This window comes from Lissotriton vulgaris, chromosome 8 (assembly GCF_964263255.1).
Source record: "Lissotriton vulgaris chromosome 8, aLisVul1.2, whole genome shotgun sequence".
NCBI classification, from domain to species: Eukaryota; Metazoa; Chordata; class Amphibia; order Caudata; family Salamandridae; genus Lissotriton; species Lissotriton vulgaris.
In genome coordinates, this window is record NC_141696.1 from 1,551,019,337 (window position 1) to 1,551,041,820 (window position 22,484).

The window sequence follows — 22,484 nt, forward strand, 5'->3', positions numbered from 1 at the left end:
TGGGCGTAGCCGCGAACCTTTTGCACTTTGGGAGTTTCCGGAATGGGGGTAGGTATCTGCTGATTTGTATCTATTTCATGTTACCGTTATTGGGCGTGGCAGGCGGTGGGACAGACATGCTTGGAGCAGTGGGGGGGTGGCGGAGCCTAGCTACCTCGTGGCTGCCGTAACGTCAAGTTTGGCTTCTCTCACCACTTTCATGTTTCTTATTTCTAGCGAAGTCAAAAACTCATCAGTGGCCTACTGATTTTGTTCGATTTCTTTCCCTTCCTTTTCAAGTGTGTTTCATGCTAAAGTTTCTGTTTAACAGGATACAGTGATTACTTCGTATTTTACATATGTCTTCTTTATTAGGGGTACCTTCCGGTTGAGCCAGATGATGTACCTCTAATAAATGGTCCGGGTGGAACTAGTTTATCAATCAGTGGGGAGTAGATGGGCATGACAGATTACAACGGGGGACAAAGGTCCGCATTACCCACCCTTCACTACTTGCAAAGACTAGACAGAATATTTCTATTCCACGTTATTTGCAAACAGAGAATTCCTCTAAAGAACTATTCCTTGAACAATAAATGTCCAGCCAATCAATCAATCAGTGGGGAGAAAAACAGGCATGACGGATTACAACGGGGGACAAAAGTCCGCATTACCTATCCTTCACTATCTGCAAAGGGAGACAGAATATTCCTATTCTTCTCTGTTTGTAGACAGGGAATATCTCAAAGAGCAATAATCGATAAAAAATTAGTAGGATTATAACACTTTAATAACTTATAAATATATACATCGCAACAAAAACAGTAAACACCTTAAAACATTTTTTATTAAAACAGAGCAACAATGACAACTAACAGTAGTGATATCCTGGGCGGGTGATGGAACTGGGATTGTTAATGGAAAAACATCTACAGGGAAAGCTATTGGTGAATTATACTTCTCCGGAAATTTAAAACTCACAAATGTTTCATTTGTGTAATCGTTTCATAAACATGTACATTAAAAAACTAAATACGCTCCACTGTTTTAGAACATCTTTACAACTTGCTAGATCACCCTTTAAAGTTACAACTACGAAAACCTACTTACTTAAGCTGTTGAATTCGGCTTCAAATGTAAAGCATAAGTTCAAGCTAGCATATCACATGTCTAAAAGGTTTAACATAATTGATATGCAAATTTAAATACTACCCTTTCTTAATGGTGACACCTTATCTCTCCAATATCCCACAATTTCCATGAGCAAAGCAAAAGAAATTCTGAGGCCCTGAAGAAATAAGGCTTACTGTGGGGTTCAACTCAATCTGGTGTTTGGGAGATTCCATGTTTTAGGGTGATATTCTGTGACAGGGTGCAGGCACCAGAAGAATTTTAGCCTAGTTCATCACATTGGAGAATGAGGGTCTGGGAAAATATCTAATCTGGTGAAGAGCCATTCCTTCTTTAAACCCTATGGTGGCCAACTATAGTTTATTCTCTATTTCGTTCCCTTGCCATAACAAAATAAAAGTCTTGGGTTATTTATGGAAAGGAATACTTTTTGTTTCTTCCAATTTTTAAAAGAAAAGAGGAGGGGGGGGGGCAGTGTTCAAAGCACATCAGCGTGCATAAATACGAAAATGTTTTTACCTACCACGTACTTGACATTTTTTTCATATTTGCTATTAAAAAACCATTGAAATTCACTGAAAAAACCATAGGTTATAGACTATATATAGTTAGGGATTAGCATTTACAAAACCTTAATTTACTCGCACAAAACCATAGAAATTCGCATATATAGTTAGTTGCAATAACTATATATCACGCACCCGCAATCCACTGCTGATGATGTCACATATTACATCATTCATGACATGCTCAGTGACATCACTGATGACATCACTGATGACATTTCAAATGACATCACTGATGACATCACTGATGACATCTCAAATGACATCACTGATGACATCTCAAATGACATCACTGATGACATCTCAAATGACATCACTGATGACATCACTGATGACATAACAAATGACATCACTGATGACATCTCATTTGATATCAATGGTCACATCACTGATGATATCATTCATGTGACAATACAATGCATCTCCTCACACTTTAATATAACCTCTGTTACATCAAGTGTAAAATACAGAATATAATTTTGTAAACCATTGACACACCAATACTAGTTACTACATACGCACTCACTGATTTCTATGTCTACACACACATTCACTTATTCACCCATACAATCATTCATACATACAATCACTCATCTTTATAACACTATCATATGCACTCATACACCTATACAGACACTCACACTCTGCCACTCATCCATGGAGTTACTCACACACCTAGTCAGTCCTGTAAAGAATCAATCACACTTCCATTTTCTAATCAATACAGTTAAACATAGAGTACTTTACATTTTCAAACATATACTAACACATACTTACTCTCTTATACAATCAATGATACAAGAACACATTGATCTGCACAGAGTCACACATCTCCCAGCCAGCCACACACACACTCAGTCTCCCATACAAATACTTGGACAATCAATCAATAACCCATATAGTTACTCATATAGCTACTGATCAACATATGCAGCAGTTTACAGAACAACAGACATAATGATGCACAAATTAAGACAGTTTAGTCACTAACCCATGCACTCAGTGAGACACATTTAATCACTCACTCACTCATGCACCTACTAAATCCTTCATCCAGACACTTATACATCCACTCATTCTTCAATATGTAAGACATATTTTAACTTTACAGAAACAGACAGTCACTGGATGTTGTCATCAGTGATGTCATCAGTGATGTCATTTGAGATGTCATCAGTGATGTCATCAGTGATGTCACTGAGCATGTCATGAATGATGTAATATGTGACATCATCAGCAGTGGATTGCGGGTGCGCGATATATAGTTATTGCAACTAACTATATATGCGAATTTCTATGGTTTTGTGCGAGTAAATTAAGGTTTTGTAAATGCTAATCCCTAACTATATATAGTCTATAACCTATGGTTTTTTTCAGTGAATATATATATATATATATAAATATAGATAGATAGATAGATAGATAGATAGATAGGTTCACTGAAAAAACCATAGGTTTCACACCAGTTATAGTTAGGAATTAGCATCACTCATATGTCATGAGTGATGTCACTGACCATGTCATGAGTGATGTAATATGTGACGTCATCAGCAGTGCATTGCAGGCGCGCAAGTTATAGTGAGTCCAACTAACTATAACGTGGGAATTTCAATGGTTTTATGTCAGTAAAATTTCCAGCTAACTATAACTAGTGTGAAACCTATGGTTTTTTCAGTGAATTTAATAGGTTTTTTAAATGCTAATTCCTAACTATAACTGGTGTGAAACCTATGGTTTTTTCAGTGAATTTCAAAGGTTTTTTTAATGCTAATTCCTTACTATTAATCTCACTTTATAAGTAAGACTGTTAGCGCTCTAGTAGTTCTTTATAACACTCTGGTACATTCTGTCATTGGGCTATAGTTGGGCTACATCTGGCTGATATTTGGGCTACATTCGTTTTTTTTGTCTCTGGTGGCCATCTTTGGGCTACATTGGGCTACATTGGGCTACATGTGGGCTACATTTGGGCTCTAACATATATATATAGCCCAATGTAGCCCAATATATATATCTTCAAAGTTAATTTTCTTAAAAACCACTGGAGCATATATCTTGAGACATAGCAAAGGCACATCGGGCTACCAGTCCCTACAATTTTGCCATTTATTTATTTATTTATTTATTTTTATTTTTTGCTTTGGAGCGCTCCCGGTGCGCGCCCGGGGTGTGCCCCGGGGTGTGCCCCGAAAAGCGTACTTTTATAAAGCGCTCGGGGCGCGCTCCGGGAAGCGTCCTGTAAGCACCAATATCGCAAACGAAAACATGATTGTGACGTATCGCGTAGCCGCGTCCGCGTGATACGCACGGCGTAAGCGCACCCGGAAGCACTCGAGCGAATACGATCGGGCAACGTAAACATCCGACGCGTTTACGCGACCCGGGGCGCGCCCTGGGGCGCGTAGCGTAAGCGCGTCGGGTCATGTGACCTGAAAATAACACTTTTCATTGGTTCATAACAGTTTTGGTTTCATAATGATGAAGCCCCTGGTCATGTGACCTAAAAATAACACTTTTCATTGGTTCAATAATTTTTTTTTTTCAAAAGGATGAAAGACCCCACTTTTTTTCCTTATTCTGACTTTGTCCTTTGACTTAGGAAGACCTGTTTGTAGCTCTCTCTACCTTTTTGCTCAATATAATGGCTTCAGTAGTAGCAGCAGCTGGTGCATCTGCACCACCACCACCACCACAACCACCAAAAGCACTTCCTCAAGATATCATTGGTGGTCTTCAAGAAGAGGAAGAGGAGGAGGAGGAGGAGGGGAGTTCAAGATGGCTGGAAGAACACAATACCCCATACCAGCCAAGACCACACATTATTTGGGAGTTTTTTTCTCTCCCAGAGGGGAAGAAAAAAGTAAATGCAGCCAAGGTGAGTTGCAAAATCTGTGGCATGGAACTTTCCAGGGGAAACCCAAATAAAAAATATTCATTTGGGAACCACACGATGATACGCCACATGCAGCGCAAGCATCCTATAAACTATTCTGCTGCAGAGATGAGGGAACTGGCCAGTAACCCTCCCCAATCAACAAGAACCAGCTCAAAAAGGAAGCAACCCACTGCGTCTGCACCAGAGGAAAGTGAGACGATGCCGTGCATTCAGCCCCGATTTGCAGATTTCAGAATCACATGTAAATATTGTGGGAAGACCATCTCCTACGGAGAACAGAGCGTAAAGCTCATCGTCCTTGCTGGGGACAACCATAAATGCCCCAATCAACCGTAATTTTTTCTTTTCTTTTTTTTTTTGCTCCAGTTGAGCCATTTTCAATTCCCTGTTTTTTCGTTTCTCCCCATGAAAAATACAAAAAATATATAAAACTGTTCAGAAAACCCCAAAAAGTACAAAATGTTCAAAAAACAATATAAAAAATATAAAACAACAAAAAGAAGAAAAAAACAGTTCTTTTTAGAACTACCTCCAATTTCTAAAAAAAGGCAACATTTTTTAAAAACTCTATCGTTCATTTTTCCCTATGGGACGCTCCACGGTCCGCTCCCCGGTGCGCGTACCGGGCGCCCCAGAACCCCCCCCCCCCCCCCCCCTCCCCGCGCAAATCCAAAAAAAAAAAGTCTTTGCCCAGCGGGGCCCTTTTAAAGCCCCCACATTAAACCTAGGGGGTCAGGGGGGGTCTACCCTGCCCCCTTATGGTCATTTCCCCCTTTGTTTTGGCCACCTCTTGTGTCTCGATCCTACCGAGACACAAGATGGCGAACGCTCTGGACTGTTTCGAATGACTGTTTCGAATGTTTACAGACACCCGAGAGCCGATCAGCTTTCCGTGCGCACCTCGCGTGTCGCGCCCGGGGCGCTCCCCGGTGCGCGTACCAGGGCGCTGCCATAGATATATATATTTTTTTTAACCTAAATTACTTAAAATCCACTGGAGCACATATCTTGAGACATAGCAAAGGCACATCGGGCTACCAGTCCCTACAATTTTGCCAAGTTTGGTGTAAATCCATTCAGCCGTTCGGGCTAAAAGTGAGGTCGACCGCCCTTAGGAAATTAACATGGGAAAAACGCGTTTTGGGACCCCCCTTTTATCTCTGCCCCCGCTTGACGAATCCCCCCCAAACTTTCAGGGAAGGACCGAAGCTCGAAGAGGCCATTTTGAGGAAATTGTCAGGCAGATTCGTCAATCGGCGCCAAAGTTATTCCAAATAGACTTTTGAGATTTAACATTGAAAAAAATCCTAACTATAACTACCTACTGGCGACCGCCAGTAGGTAATATATATATATATATATATATATATATATATATATATATATATAATCATGCATACCGTACCAATGCCATAAATTAAAACATTGTAAACTGTTCCTTACTGTATTTTGAAAAGCGAAAATAAAAAATGAAACTAAAAAAAGTTTAGGGTCATTTCCTCTGCGCTGCATGTGATTTTATTTCAGCAACACTCCTGTGAGCAGCAGCTTTAGGCAATGTGTTAAGCCTTAACAGTCTAACCAGTGCATGACTATTTTTCTCCCAACTGATAGCAGGGTAAATACAGAAATTGTTGTCTCTATAAACACCTTTCAATACGTTTACTGTTATCTCACAGGTAAAGTGGTAGTAATCAACAGGACTAAAATATGTGGATAAAAGTCAGCTCTGGGATTTCCATACCTGGTACAGACATATCTCATGTAGCTACTTAAAAGCCAAGTAAACCGTTAAATCTGACACCGCCAGTACTTGTTTTAACATGTGCCTAAGCCCTGTGCAAGTCAGCTTCAGTTAGTTCTACACATCTTACATGGAACTGATTAGCAGATCTGGTTGCTTCCTGATTGATCTGTGTATCATATGTATGGTATCGAAATCAAATGGCTCCTCATATGGTTGACAAGCAATTAGTGTTATCCCCGTACACTCAATTATTCGCTATTTCAGTGCAATACTTTATTCAAGTTTAGGTTAGGCGCTCATTTGTCACACGGCGTCTGTCCGTGTCTTTAAATATCATAACGTGATGTGGGAAGGGTCACCTACCCACTAGAAATGTGCGCACATTGTATCATGAAACGTAAATGTTTCTTCACCAAAACTTCAAGTTTATTTGTTCAATGTTCATCATTCAATCAAAATGCTTGATTCAATTCCATTTTTAGAATCAATTTCATATGCTGGCATAATTCACATCTTATGTCGCAATTAATCCAAATGGTTCACAGTTTTTCTATACCCAATGCATTTCGGGTCGGCAGAATCGGACCCTTCATCAGGGGTCTGTGACAGAAATGAAACAGGACCTGTTCATTCACTTCACTTAACAATACATTATGATAACATATAAAATAAATGCTAAACAAGTATACATTGCAAAAATGATTCAAAAATGCTGAAAACGCTGCGGATTAAATAATAACGTGAAAGTGGAAATACAATCTCTTCCATTGGTGAATAATTCAAGCTCAGTACTCAACCGAGACGCTATATGAAGATAGACTATGCACAAATGAGCTTGAATTATTCACCATTGGAAGAGATTGTATTTCCGCTTTCACGTTATTATGTAATCAGCAGCATTTTTGAATCATGTTTGCAATGTATACTCGTTTAGCATTTATTTTATATGTTATCATTATGTATTGTTAAGTCAAGTGAATGAACAGGTCCTGTTTCATTTCTTTCACAGACCCCTGATGAAGGGTCCGATTCTGCCGACCCAAAATGCATTGGGTATTGAAAAACTGTGAACCATTTGGATTAATTGCGACATAAGATGTGAATTATGCCAGCATATGAAATTGATTCTAAAAATGAAATTGAATCAAGCATTTTGATTGAATGATGAACATTGAACAACTATACTTGAAGTTTTGGTGAAGAAACATTTACGTTTCATGATACAATGTGCGCACATTTCTAGTGGGTAGGTGACCCTTCCCACATCACGTTATGATCCTCATATGGTTGACAGCAGTCTGAGACTGGACAGTGTTGAAAGAAATTTGCCATTTCAACTTAATTACTTATGGTAAGGTTGTGAACAATAAGAACTGCCCCCTCTTTAAACGGTTTGTGTTGAACCTAATAATTGAATACAGGGCCAATCTGTGTGCATGCAGCAGGAAGCAGTAATACACTGAAATGTGGCAGCCCCTCTAATCGTGCTTTGGGATCACATAGACATTGCTTAGCTGCTGTCTTTGTCAGTGAACGTACGGACATCATACACTTTGACCTGCCATCCAATTCTCATTTTCCGTCTAAGATTTGTTTTTTGTCCTGAAAATGATTCTGTTGTGTTTTTATTTTCATTGTAACATTATTATTTCCGAAGCTATGAACATGATATAGTGAAATATATTAATTAATTGACTTGCTGTGCCATAGGACGTAAGCCACAACTCACTGACCAAGGCCAAGAAGGCCAACACCATTATGTGTTGTTGCGTCTGTTACTATTCAAATGAATGTGGACTCTGGTACATATTGAGCTGCTGTTATTTTATTGCAGTATGACCATTGAATGCTGATTTCCATTAGAATGATTGTCAGTTGTGGTACAGTGAGCTAAAAAGATGGACTGCATTGCAACCTTGAGGAATTACCGTTGGCTAGAATGTATTCAAGTGTTTAATTTTTTTTTACATTTCTTCAGAGACACATTGTACACTTTGCTGCTTATAGATTACGACATTACAGGTATTTTTGTATCCACAGAAAGGAGATTCCTGAACACATATTAAGATGAAGAGTAATGAAGAAAATATGATAAAACTGGAAAGTTATCTGATACTTGAGAAGAACCAGAAATGCCAGACAGCAATTCGAAATAGAACAACTCAGTAAGAGACAGAGAATCTTGTACATGAACAGGCAGATCCTGTAAGTGTAAGAAAATCAAGTGCAATCCAGTGGCTTCAAGAGGATGAGGGCATCCATGCTGCCGTTCCCAGAACATCCAAATAAATTAAAATCACAAAAAATACACAGGCAGAACACATCCACAATTAAGACATGCTAGATACCACCCTTTAGCTTCGATAATTATGCTGTGATGTTAGTCCATCATAAACGCTGTTTTGTCTGGACCTTGCAATCCGCAGAAAGAGGTATACAAACATGAATCATGAAGCAGTTATCTGTAAGTTAAGATACAAGTGTTTGGCTACTTGCAATGCAGAACATTATTCTAGAACATAACACCTTGGTATTGAGTTTTGTTCTTTGTGTATGTCATTGATATTGTCCAAGAAGCAGATTATTTAGATAAGCTGTGAGGTTTAATATTTGCACACATCCTAGAAAGTTCTTAACACACGGCTCCTGATAGAAAGACCATAGATATGTTATCAGTCCTGCAAGAACAGATATACTGCAAATACCTAGTGAATAATCAATTATAGTTAGTGGTTCCGGAACCACAATGATCAGTCAGCAAACACATTAACATGATTTATGCCAAAATATAACCAACGCTTAGACTCTAAACCCCAAAGAAAAAACTATACACACAACGAAAGACGAGCTTTGGCTTTTCCTTAGAACTGTAGTAGTACCACCAACTGTGTACAGGGGAAAACGAGTGAGGATAGATTGAATATGGCAATAGGGTTCATCAGCCATCACAACCAAGAGTTCATTAACAAACAAAAGAAATAACATAAAGCTTCTGTGTTCGTGAGAAGAGGTTTAATCATTCATTCCTACCCTGCCAACAGTAACAACTTAACAGAAAACCTCTTTAGGTGTAATGAATGTGAGATGACTTTTAACGAGTTATCAGCTCTGAGGGGCAAATATCAAATGCATACAGCAGAACTCACAGGCAGTGAAAATGAAAAGAGCTTTACTGCCTCAGCAAACCAAAAGATCCATCAACGAACGCAAACAGAGAAACCTTACACCTGCAGTGAATGTGGAAAGAGCTTTAATAGATCCTCAAATCTAGAGAGTCATCACCTAACACATACAGGAGGAAAACCATTCACTTGCAGTGAATGTGGAAAGAGCTTTAGTAGATCCTCACATCTAAAGAGCCACCATCTGACACACACTGGGGAAAAATCATATGCATGCAATGAATGTGGAAAGCACTTTTCTGAAGCATCAGCACTAACAATCCATCTGCAATGGCATACAGGAGAAAAAGCATACACATGCAGTGAATGTGGAAAGAGCTTTCCTCATGCATCAACACTAACCTACCATCTGCGCACGCATACAGGAGAAAAACCATACACATGTAGTGAATGTGGAAAGAGCTTTGCTCTAGCATGGGGCCTAACCCTTCATCAGCGATGGCATACAGGAGAAAAACCATATACTTGCAGTGAATGTGGAAAGCTCTTTATTGAAGGAATAGCATTGACCGTCCATCTGCAATGCCATACAGGAGAAAAAGTATACAGATGCAGTGAATGTGGAAAGACCTTTCTTCACCCACAGGCACTAACCTACCATCTGCGCAGGCATACAGGAGAAAGACCATACACATGTAGTGAATGTGGAAAGAGCTTTACTCAAACAGCACACCTAGCCACCCATCTGCGAAGTCATACTGGAGAAAAACCATACACCTGTAATGAATGTGGAAAGAGCTTTACTCAAGCAGCACACCTAGGCACCCATCTGCGAAGGCATACAGGAGAAAAGCCATTCACATGCAGTGAATGTGGAAAGAGCTTTAGTAGATCTACACATCTAAGGGGTCACCAGCGAACTCACACAGGGGAAAAACCATACACATGCAGTGAATGTGGAATAAGCTTTGCTAATTCAACAAGTCTAAAGATCCACCAGCGCAAACACACAACAAAAACCATACACATCGATGAATGTGGAAATGTTTTAACTCATGCATCCATCCTACCTATCCATCTGCAAATACATGTAGCAGAGAAACCATAGTCTTGAAGTGAATATGGAAAAAGCTTTAGTAAATCAACATATCCAAAGAGCCACCATCTAACACACAGGGAACTACTTTACTCAGAGAATGTGAAAGAGCTTTACTCAAGCATTAGATCTAACTATCCATCTGCAATGACATATAGACGAAAAAACATGCAAATGCAGTGAATGTTGAAAGAGCTTTAGTAAATCCAATCATCTAAAGGATCAGCAGCTAACACACATTTTGTGAAAGAAAAAACACGCACATGCAGTGGATGTGGAAAGAGTTTTACTCAAGCATCAGATCTAACTACCCATCTGTGAAGGCCTACAGAAGAAAAACTATACAAATGCAGGGAAGGTGGAATGGGCTTTACTAGATCAACATACCTAAAATCCCACCAGCAATCACACAGAGGAAAAACAACATAAAATATCAGGGATATAGTAAATGAAGGAATGGCTTCTATGATGTATCAGCATATTGGTCAATTGGAGAACACACAAAGAGGAGATAACATTCTGGATGGATGTGAGAAGAGCCTCCATGCTTTTTTACAACTACATGTGTATCAGCAAATGTACATGCACGAAAACTCATACATGAGCATCTAATACGATGATTTTCAGCCTGTCATGAAATTATAAGTCGTTTCAGCAATACATCCAAGAAAACAATTTTGGCTACAGTAAACGTGGGAGGGCTTCATTTGCCTTTCACTGTTTTATGAAGAAACAGTGTCTAGACCTAGAATGTCGGGTAAGTTTCAATTATTGTGCTTTATAGCTTTGCGAAAACACAACATATGTTGAAACTACCCTCCCACTGTGGAAGTTGCCTTGCGCATTTTGTAAGGAGAGCTAGCTCTTTGGCCGTATTACTGGGTATGTTGGTATCCTTAAACGTTTGACTTGCTGATGAAACCCATATTTGAAAGGGGCCCATGAAATGCCTTCAGAACCCATGAGGCAGTATAAAAGCATATTACAGGATTACCCAGTATGTGATTTTTCTCTATTAATGTATGATCTTATGTCATTGCTCAGATCTGGCAAATATAAATTCTTGTAAATGGAACAGTATAGTATGTTAAGGATAGGATACATCAATCTTTTTCTATGTATATTTTTCTTCTAGTTTTTTAAATAGTTATTATGATGTGAAGTATGGCCAGAGGACACCATCTTACAGAAACTTTTTTAAGTCTTGGACTTTCTTTTAACAATCATTTGAATGAGGTCTGTCAGTTTCTATTAAAAAAAGAACCACAATTACAATACTTGCAATGCACCAATGTATATTCAGTGAAATCCTGCCACGCAGCATCCAATTGACATTGATTCATCTGGGCATCCTGATGGTGTCCTACTATTTATATTTTTTAGCAGTTTGTATCTTTAAAATATTTTTTGATTTCAATTAATGTTGGTGATCTTGTCATATCTGTAAACAACGGCCCAGTTTAGAACATGTTTCTTCTCTACTTTGTGTACAGATTACTGTTAAGCATAGATATTGTCTTTCTGCTTTTTTGGGAATATTGCTGAAAGGATTTCATGCTAATACATTTTTCCCTTATTAAAAGGCACTCGGGCACAAAAATTGTCTCACAGACATACATGCATTTTTTTTTATTTCTGGTAAACTCCAGGAGAAGCAGTATGTGCTCGCCAGGTTCAAAAGATTGTACTGTAACATACCCAAGTGGGATGGGTTAAGTAAATACGCTTCTTGTTAGAAAAGCAGAACATGCTATGGAAAGCTGTAGATAAGATAACTTATACCACTTCCTAAGCATTCTCCTTTCCTTGAAAAACGCTAAACTAAATATGGAAGCATGCATCATTCACACAATGATCTTCCATGCTAACTTGATACCATCTACTCTCAGTTGACATTGATTTGTATGCCCTGAATGAAGGTCCGGTATGCAGATCTTGCTAAATGTCTGCCTCATTGACGAGCTTTACTCTCTATGGAAGGGGGCTCTGTGAAAGGCCCAATATAAGGTACAAATACTTTCTTTTCGTTTCATTGTATTTGTTTGATTATAAATAAATGTTATATGGCTAACATTGCATGGTTAGGAGACTTTGGGTTTTACTGAATTATGGCTTTATAAACTAATACTAAATGTTAAATAGTTGTAATCATGTAATTATTAAAACAGAATGTATCTTTTTTTTTTATCCTCATATATGCCACCAGATTTTATATGCTCTAGGTGGGTCTCACTGTCGCCTTTTATACTGACATTTCTGTATCCGCCCTGGGGTCAGTATCTAGCAGACAGGAATGTCCCAGAGGTAGGTTGTTTCCTTATCCAACTCCCCTGACATATGATGGAATACTTCAGGCCAGGGGAGGACAGGACCGACACAACCTCTGGCATAATCATCGGACCGTTTACTTGTTAGACCAGACCTCCAGTTTTGACCAAACATTCTCAGTATTTCCATCGCGACCGACCATGTCCATCTTACAGACTTCCATTATATTTTTTAGACACTCTTCAAATCTGGGAGGGGCGGCTGACTTCCATTCTTTACATATTTCTCTCCTAGCGATAACCACTACATAGAAGATAAACTGTGAATGTAAATTATTGATATTATAATCATAAGGTAAACCGAAAAATACTAACCTGGGTGTACATAAAATGGTTGTTGTTAGTACCTCGCCCAGGAAGCCAACTATCGCTCTCCAGTACTCCTGGATCTCCGGGCATTCCAAAAATATATGGATATCATCTGCTGCTATGAGTTTACAGCGGGGCAGTAGTAATTATTTTGTGTTATCTTATATAATTTAGCCGGGGTCCAATATACTCTGTAAGCCGTAAATAAATGATTCCGCCTTAAATTAGCTGGTTTAATTAATCTATGGGATAAAGTAAAAGAGTCTGACCAGATTTTAAAGCGCTCTTCAGGGAATTCAGCTATTATGTTCCCCCAGAGGCTTGTCAGTTCAAGATGTAAATTATTCTCTTCATCGGTAGTTAACAGTTTATACCAGAATGAGACTTCTCTAATCCATCCCCCCCCTACAAATTGCATCCAGAAAGCCAGTATCTTTCTCCCGCTGTAAGGTCTGGCTTGACCACCAAGCAGATAATTGGTAGAATTGAAATCTAGTCAGTTGCCCGTTTGTAAGTGATGTTAGGGAGTTCCAGTCCATAAGGCCCGAGTCTACCCATAAATCCCCCCATTTCAATATTCCAGCTGTTCTCAAAGGAAGTGAGAGCTGATCTTGAAGACACACAGGAGTGCCCGGATAATCCCATATTGGAGTGTTCGTGTGATAGTAGGGAATTCCCAATATCTTTCGGATAAACCCCCAGTTTTTAAGTGCGGTCTGTAGGATCTTAAGACGAACTTTCTTAAAAAATTTCTGGTCGCCAAACTTAAATAAAAAAAAATCATGGCATATGGTAAATCGTGCAATAAAGCCTGGAACAGACGGCCCTGTGAAGATGCATCTAGTGTGTTAGCAAGTAACCTAAAGTTTTTGAAGTGGAAAGCATGACAATGTAATAGTAAGTCCGGTAGAGCTAGACCTCCAATTTTTAAGCCCCTCCTCATCTTTTTCCAGGCTATCCTGAAGGATTTACAGGCCCAGATAAAAGATCCAATCTTATCCTGGAGGTTAGTAATATCTTTTGGTGAGAAAGATAAAGGGATGGAATTATAAAGAAAGGTCAATTTGGGGAGTATAGTCATTTTAATGAGATTAACTCGTCCATATATGTTTAATGGTAGATTGCCCCATCTTGTTAAGGTTTTAGTAATGTCTTTAACAATGTATGTATGTATGTATAGGCATTTATATAGCGCACTACTTACCCGGAGGGTCCCAAGGCGCTTCGACCGCTGCGAAACCCTTCCTGGCTTCCCTGAGAGATGGTCCCTTAATGGGTATCTCCAGGGTGAGACCAGGCATCCCCGGCGGTCTGGTGGGGCCGTTAGTGAAGATGAGGCAAGCTAATGCCCAGAGTTGCCGAGTGTGATCGCTGATCAGAGTGGGCACCGAGGCGAGAGAATTATCGAGTCCGCTGACCCTGGTCCAGAAACCTGCCGCGCCGGGAATCGAACCCTGGTCCCAGGCCGTCCTCTGCTCTCGGGTCTGCCGCCTCTAACCAGTGAGCCACAGTTAGTTGGCAGACAACAGTCTGCCAACTAATTATCGGTATATCCTTTAAATCTTGAGTTAAGTAAATTCCCAAATATCGCATTTTATGTTTCACCCCCTGTATGGGAGTATTGTTATTCCACCCCATAATCTCTGTCTTCTCCTTATTGATCTGGTAGCCTGATAGTTTTCCGAATTCCTCTGCCAAGTAAAATAGCCTGGGTATAGCTTCAGTATGGTTAGAAGTGTATAAGAGGAGATCATCAGCATATAGGGCAGTTTTTAACTCCAAATTAGCCATCCTAAAAGGTTGAATTACATTGTCCCTTCTAATACCACAAACAAAAGGCTCCATAAAAATATCAAACAAAAGAGGAGATAAGGGGCAACCCTGTCTGGTTCCTCGAGATATGTCAAACCAATCAGATAATGCCCCGTTAACCAATACTTTTGCCGTAGGGTTATGATACAGTAATTTAATGCCCCTTATAAACACTGGGGGGAACCCAAATGCAGTGATTGTGGCCCAAAGATAATTCCAATTGACCTGATCGAAGGCCTTGGCCGCGTCTATCGCGACCAAGGCTAACGGGAGGCCTTTATTTTTAGCGTAATCTATAGCCCCTATCACTTGAAAAGTTAGTTCATTTAATTGTCTCCCTGGAATATAGCCCCTTTGATCAGTATGGATTATAGATTTTATTATCTTCGCGAGTCTGGTCGCTAAGATCCCGGAATATAGTTTCATATCTGTATTTAGAAGAGAGATTGGCCTGTAAGACTCTATTTTCTTGGGGTCTTTATTAGGTTTTGCAATAAGCGTTATTGTGGCTTCAGCCAGGTAGGGGGGATACTGTAACCATGAGTTAGTAAATGATTAAAGACTGTTGTGAGTGCGGGTGACAGTTGTTCTATGTAATCTAAATAGAGCTCGACCGGAAGCCCATCTGAACCTGCCGCTTTACCCCGCTTCATTTTCTTTAATTGGTTTGATTTTTCCCCCTCCGTGATCTCACTTTCTAGATATCTTTTATCCAGATCAGAAATTTGAGGTAGATTTTTCTGGAGCAACCAGGTTTCTATCTCTTCTAACTTTGGGTCTTTATCTTCAATATAGAGGCTTCTCATAAAACTCCTGGCTTCATCTCTAATATCTGCATCTTCCTCGATCAGGTCTCCTGTCTCTCTTTGAATTAAAACTTTGATGTTGTTCCTAGTTCTTTCCTCTCTAGATTTCCAAGCTAGGAGGGCTCCGCATTTTTCACCATATTCAAAGTTCTTTAATTTACTAGTTTCCCATTTTTCTTTAATAATTTTCTCATCACAGACTTTAAGCTGAAGTTGTAACTCTATAAGCTCCTTCTCTAAAGCCTGGACCCTCTCGGAGTTTGATAAGATGGCGCTTTGTAACTCAGAATCTTTTCTAGTTATTGCCGCTAGATCTTCCCTTCTCTTGGCTTTTATAGCCTTTCTTTTGTGTGCCATTAGGGAGCTCAAAACCCCTCTCAAGAAAGCCTTATAAGTTTCCCAAGCAACCTGAGGGTAAGAGGAGCCTATATTTATTGCGAAAAATTCTGTGGTTTTTTCCTTAACTTCTCTTTTTACCTGGTCGCTGAGTAACAATGACCTTTCCAAAGTCCATCTAGTTTTTAAGGGACTCAAGTTTAGTAAAAATACCATTTCCAAAACTGCATGGTCTAACATCCCAGCGGGTGTAAACGAGAGAGAACTAATGTCTGTAAGAAGATGCTGATCAACTAAGAAATGGTCAATCCTTGAGTAGTTTTTGTATTTTTTACTGTAGAAAGTAAATCCCCGTGTAGATCTATATTTCTTCCTCCATACATCTGAGAGAGTAAAATCTTTCATTATGCCGCCTAAGGTAGAAAGTGATTTAGTGGGAGCATGATACTTGGCTTTAGAAGTTCTATCTAGTGTCTGATCGAAAACCAAGTTAAAGTCACCTCCCAGAATTACTGGGCCAGTTGTCCCCAATAGAGCTGTCGCTAACTTAAGAAGCGGGCCGGGGTTATAGTCATTTGGGCCATTATATACCGCAAGTGTGTAAGGGATATTTTGAATAGATATAGCTGCTACCAACCATCTTCCTGTCTGATCTGTCTCGTATTTTTTCAAACTTATCCCGCTGTTTGCGCAAATTATAATTGTGACCCCCCTTGTTGTTCCTGTCTGCCTAGAGCATATAATTTCCTGCACCCACCTCAATTTCTTAAAAAGTGAGCTACAAGCGTCTGCTTCTAAGTGGGTCTCCTGAAGCATTATAAGATGTGCGTCTGAGTCCCTTAAAAATTCACAGATCCGGGTCTGTTTCCTTTTTCCCCCCAGTCCATTTACATTCCATGAAAGGGCTTTAAGCTTATATGCCTTACTCATGACCCGACTATGATCTCACACCCATCCTGAGCTTTGTGTGAATGGATTTTTTCTATATATGAGGGGAGGGAGCACACTGGGTGGAGGGAGCAGTGGGAGAAAAGACAAAAAAAAAACAGAATGTATCTTGATAGACTGTAATATGTTGTGTATGTTGACGGGGGTGAATTTAGAGTTGGGAAATCTTCAGTTAGTCATCATCAGCAAAGTTCATAAGTAGCATATTACAGTCAGCAGCTTGGCATTGTATGATTTGTCATGCTGTATTCTTGTGTATTAGCTATTGGCAAAACTATTTGGCTATAACCAAAGCATGAGGGGTTTCAGTGGGGGTTGCCAGATAGTTGCTGCCCACTCTGCTCTAAGCTTCTACGGTCCGAGTCTAAATTCCACCTCCATCCTACAGCTTATATGTTTAAGACACCAAATAATGGAATACCTAAATAGTGTTAGGCCAGGGAGGGTGCTTGGCGTGACCGTGGAGCTAAGCGGTTTATGGGATACCTGAAGCCAGTCCGGCTGCGGTCGCTCATTCCAGCTGCAATGTCTAATTGTGAGAAGAGGACCATTCGATAACTCCATTCTGCAGCAGATGAGGGTTCCGGCAGAGGATGGGCCAATATTAAGTAGCACTGTGGCAGAGGCCTAAGCTGGTTGCTGCCTCTTTGGTATAATAAAAACAACTTGATTATAACCATACCATATAGTCAAACAACATGTGTTCAAAGAGCATCATCAGAGCATAAATGCACCAAATTATCATTTATTGTTTAAAAAACAACACAGTTATTTAAAAAAACACACTATAGGATAAAAAAAACAGGGTGTTAAAACAGTCTTTGCATACCTTTTAGATCTTCACTTAACGGAAGAAAGATCACAAATATGTGACCCATGTGGCCTGATTGGACGTGGAAGAGCTTGTGGATAGACTGCACTGGCCTCCTGGGCAGTGGCACAGGCCACCACCATCCGGCCTACATTGACGTGTCCAGTTGAAGATGGGAGACAAAGCGCATGAGAAGACAGCTGCCACAAGGAATCGAGGGAGGACCCTGTTATCACTCGGGCCTAATTTGTCAAAGTAAGGTGTGGCATGACAATTCCAGCATGCTCACTGGGAACCCAAGTTCATGCTGCATATATCAAAGCAAGATTCTGAACTCAGTGGATTTGCACCTGTCTACCCCTCGCAGGTGCTAATGAGTAAATGTATCTACTTTACCTGACAGAGTAACAGCGCATTTTTGGCCTTTGTCCACAGCGCTGGGTCTCGGGTAGGAGGACTGGCTGTGGGCCGCAGGGATTCTAACAAGCCTAGGTAAAAGCAAAGTTGAACTGCTGAACGTACAGTGCTCAACAAATCCACTTGTCTGCTCGAATTTGCGAGGTAGAATTAAGGAGCACAAGCTATTTTTAGGTCCTACTTGCCCTTTCTGGCGAGTAGGAAAACAAACTAACTTTTGTTCTCTGTCTTTAAAAACGGAGCAAATGTGACAAGATAACAAGATATAAAGGCATTTTTATTGCTCACAAAGCGAATAAGCAATAGAGATGCCTTTAAACCTTGTTATCTTCTCACATTTGCTCCGCTTTCAGAGACTGAGGTCAAGTAGGTTGCAGTTTGGTCAAGGAGATTTTTCAAGGTACTAGACCTGCAGGACTAGTACCATTTTTTGGATTTTTCGAGCCCTGACGTAATGTTGCAACACTCTTGGGGTTGTGTTTAGCACCAATACCAACTAAGAGACTTAAAGCCTGATTATGGGTGGGTTGGTAATTCTGACCTATTTGTGAAACGTTGATTATGCACTCATTGGAATTATGAGTTAAAAGCTATTTAACTTATCAAGTGTGTTAAATACCTCACGAAAAGCTTTCCAACATACTAGATCATCTCACCCACGGTAGGGTCACAGCCTGGTTTCCAAACCCCAAACAACTCAACCTTGCAATGTGGCTCCTGAAGTCTTAGAGTTTGGATACTTGCAATTGCCTCCAGAATGTATGGACATTCTGAAAGAGACAATACCCCCCAACACAAGAGCCTTTATGTGTAGCCAAAAGAAGCATTTTGTGCACCCATTTTTCAAATATTTTTTAAATTGGCATTTCAACAAGCATGATAATATGTACAGTATACCAGAATGTTTGATAGTTATAGTACGTCAAACTTTTAAACCAACCATAGCAAAAGCAATATGGTATAGCACATCATATATCCACAAACTTCATGTACCATTATCATAGAAAGACAATTTGCCAAAATGACTAACAAGAACTCTCTCTCCCACTCCCAAGCTTCCAATCGTCCACTGGTCAATACATTGAGGAGAACTTCCATGTGCATCCACAAGCCTACCATACTTCAAACATAATGGGGTGTCCACTGTCCCACCCATGTCAATAGGCCCCTCCTATCTGGGGGTTCTACAACACCCCATTCTCAGACCAGCACATTGCCGGATTTCGTGCATCCATCATGGCACTTCAACCTACAAAGGTTCCAATAGGGCTTGCATTATAACTCCGCAAGAAAGCAGCTCATCCGCCACCCTTTCATCCCTAGGTGTCTGTTGCATGTGTGCTTCCTCAACTCACCCATTCCAGTAGATTTCTCTTCCAGTCCCCATGCGGGGGAGGAGGCTAGCACTTAGCCAACTAATAGCAATACATCTCTAGCCAAGACAATAATCAGGACTGTAAATCATCTACTCACTTTTTTCTTAGCACTATCAGGGAGTAAGTGCAGCAGACACCGCCTAATCATGCAAAGGACATCCCTCCCCAGTATCTCCATCCAGTAGGTCATAATAACTGGACCTTGCCACACTACATGGAAGAAATCATCCAGAGCACTACTGCATCTAGCGCAGTCCTGAGCCCTGGTTGGGTAGACAGTGTTCAGTCTCTTAGGGGAGAGGTATGCTATGTGGTTTTGTACACTATTGTCCAGTCCAACATATAGACCCTTGCGTTTCTACAATACAACAGCCTTGTAAGGCTAACTACCGGCCCATTTCCTTATTGCCCAATCTGGCTAAAGTCCTGGAGGCTCACATGGCTAAATGCCTCTCTACCTTCCTTGAGGAGTCCTCCTGCTTCGATCCCCACCAGGCTGGCTTCCGGCCGGCACACTCAACAGAGGCAGTAGTCACCACAGTTCTGGATACGCTGCGAGACTGCACTAACAGACGCTCCCCACAAGTCTTGGTGCTCCTGGACCTGTCGGCCGTGTTTGACACGGTCGACCACAACATCTTGATCGACCGTGTCGGACAGGCCGGCATACGGGACACGGCGGCCTGCTGGCTGAGGTCCTTCCTAGAGAACCGCACTCAAGCAGTACGTCTTGGAGACCTAACAGCCGCCAAACAATCCATTACATGTGGAGTGCCACAGGGCTCTTCCCTGTCACCCCACCTATTCAACTTATACATACTCCCTCTGATCCAGACCCTTAGAGACGAACAGGTGAGGGTTTTCAACTATGCCGATGACTTACAGCTACTTTTCACCATCAACAATACTGAAAACTCCATCCTGCATTTCCAGTCAACCATGAGGTTCATCAAATCTTGGATGGACCAAAACCAGCTGAAACTGAACCCAGGAAAAACCGAGTTGGTCCTTACTGGGGACAGCGTCAAGCATTGGGGCCCCAACTACTGGCCATCGGACTTAGGTCAAGCCCCATCACCCTCCTCATTGGCCAAAACACTTGGAGTCATCTTGGACTGCGATCTTTCATTGAAAGCACAAGTAGGCCAGGTGGTCTCCAAATGTTTCTTTGTGTTAAAAAAAATCCGGAAGGTCCGTCGTCTACTCACGCCCGAGGCTATCACCCAGGTCGTGATCGCCACTGTTCTGTCCCATCTGGACTACGCGAATGCCATCTATCTAGGTCTTCCCAACTACCTATCTAAACGTCTCCAGATTGTACAAAACTATGCTGCGAGGCTAATTCTGAATCAACCGAGGCGGCATGCAGCTACTCCCCTACTCAGGAAACTGCATTGGCTTCCATTCACCCAGCGCTGTGCCTTCAAAACTGGCTGTATGATATTTAAATCCTTGCACTGCAAAAGCCCCAAACTCATTGACCAACTAATCACCAGATACATACCACCCGCAACCTACGCTCACTCCACCAGAGCCTCCTCCAGACGCCCCCTTTTAAACTTAAGCGCGCTGGAGGCCGTAGGTTTGCAACACTTGCCCCGTGCTTATGGAACACCTTCCCTCTGGAGATTCGGAACTGTCAAGACCTCCTCTCTTTCCGGAAAGCCTTGAAGACCTGGCTCTTCAGACAAGCACTTCAATAATTCTCCACCCCTCATCCACGTTTATGTTACTGTTGACCTCAGCGCCAAGAAACCAATCGGTGATAGTGCGCTTAACAAATACCTTAATAACATAATAACCTTAATAACAATTACCATAGTACCTGCTATACCTTAGCATGCTCTTCCATACGACTGCACCTGCAGTAATTGCAGCTTATCTCCAAAACCGCAAGCAACTGTAACTTTTCCGTATACCAGCCATCAAAGCTTTTATGGAACGCTTGAAAAGAATAATTCCACCATGTTTACCGACATTCCCTTTTATGGAACTGGAACTTAAGCGTTGTTCTTACACAGCTAACATCCACACCTTTTGAACCACTGCATTCATGTCCTCTGCAGTCGCTCTCTTGAAAGGGAGCTGTCCTTTTTGCAATAACTTCCCTAAGAAGAGTAAGTGAAATTCATGCTCTACCCTTGGGAAAGACTTACTTTCTGGTTTTCTAGGATTAGGTTTCCAAAGTTTCTCCCAAGGCTCATCTCTCTATTCCACTAAAACCAAAAATTTCATTACCAGTCTTCTGTCCTCAGCCAAAGACCGTAGCAGAGAGAGCTATTTGTGCACTTGATGTACGAAGAGCACTTATGTATTACATAGCAAGCCATACATAAGAGACATAGAATTCTCACACAGCTTAATCGTAGGAAGGTACGCATTGGTTTTCTCAAGAATCCAATTTAATGCATGCAGAAGCCCATAAATTACAGAAGAAATGGAGGAGACCGGTATTTTATACATCCTACTCCGCATTTGCTCGGGGCAGCTATACGGATAAGAAGTGGTACCCCTTTGCACTATTGGAAAGAATAGATTCAAATAGTAGATATGTGCTACAATATGATATGCTAGATGGGAAACACATAGTTTTGGGAAGTGTATAAGCCCTGAATTCAGAACAGGACACATTTCTAGATATACTCTCTATGGCACTGTGGGGAGGGGTTGGGTACCCCTGGGTCTTAGGTGGGGATTTCAATGCGGTACTAGGCATAGGGCTGGATAGGTCACACCCCCCACTACAAGGTACAGGTTGCAAGAAACAGTCAGACGCTCTTAAGGGATGAACAGAGGGCTGAAATA

The 22,484-nt window shown here is 40.9% G+C and overlaps 1 protein-coding gene across 1 annotated transcript in view; it reads left to right on the forward strand.

Moving 5' to 3' along the window:
* LOC147700361 (uncharacterized) overlaps positions 1-12,137 on the forward strand; it is a 109,432-nt gene extending 97,295 nt beyond the window's left edge. Inside the window, exon 3 of the mRNA XM_086935739.1 lies at positions 8,360-12,137. Coding sequence (XP_086791865.1) covers positions 9,404-10,549 — 1,146 coding nt within the window. The 5' untranslated portion in view covers positions 8,360-9,403 and the 3' untranslated portion in view covers positions 10,550-12,137. The remainder of the gene's footprint in view (positions 1-8,359) is intronic.
* The last annotated feature ends 10,347 nt before the right edge of the window (positions 12,138-22,484 follow it).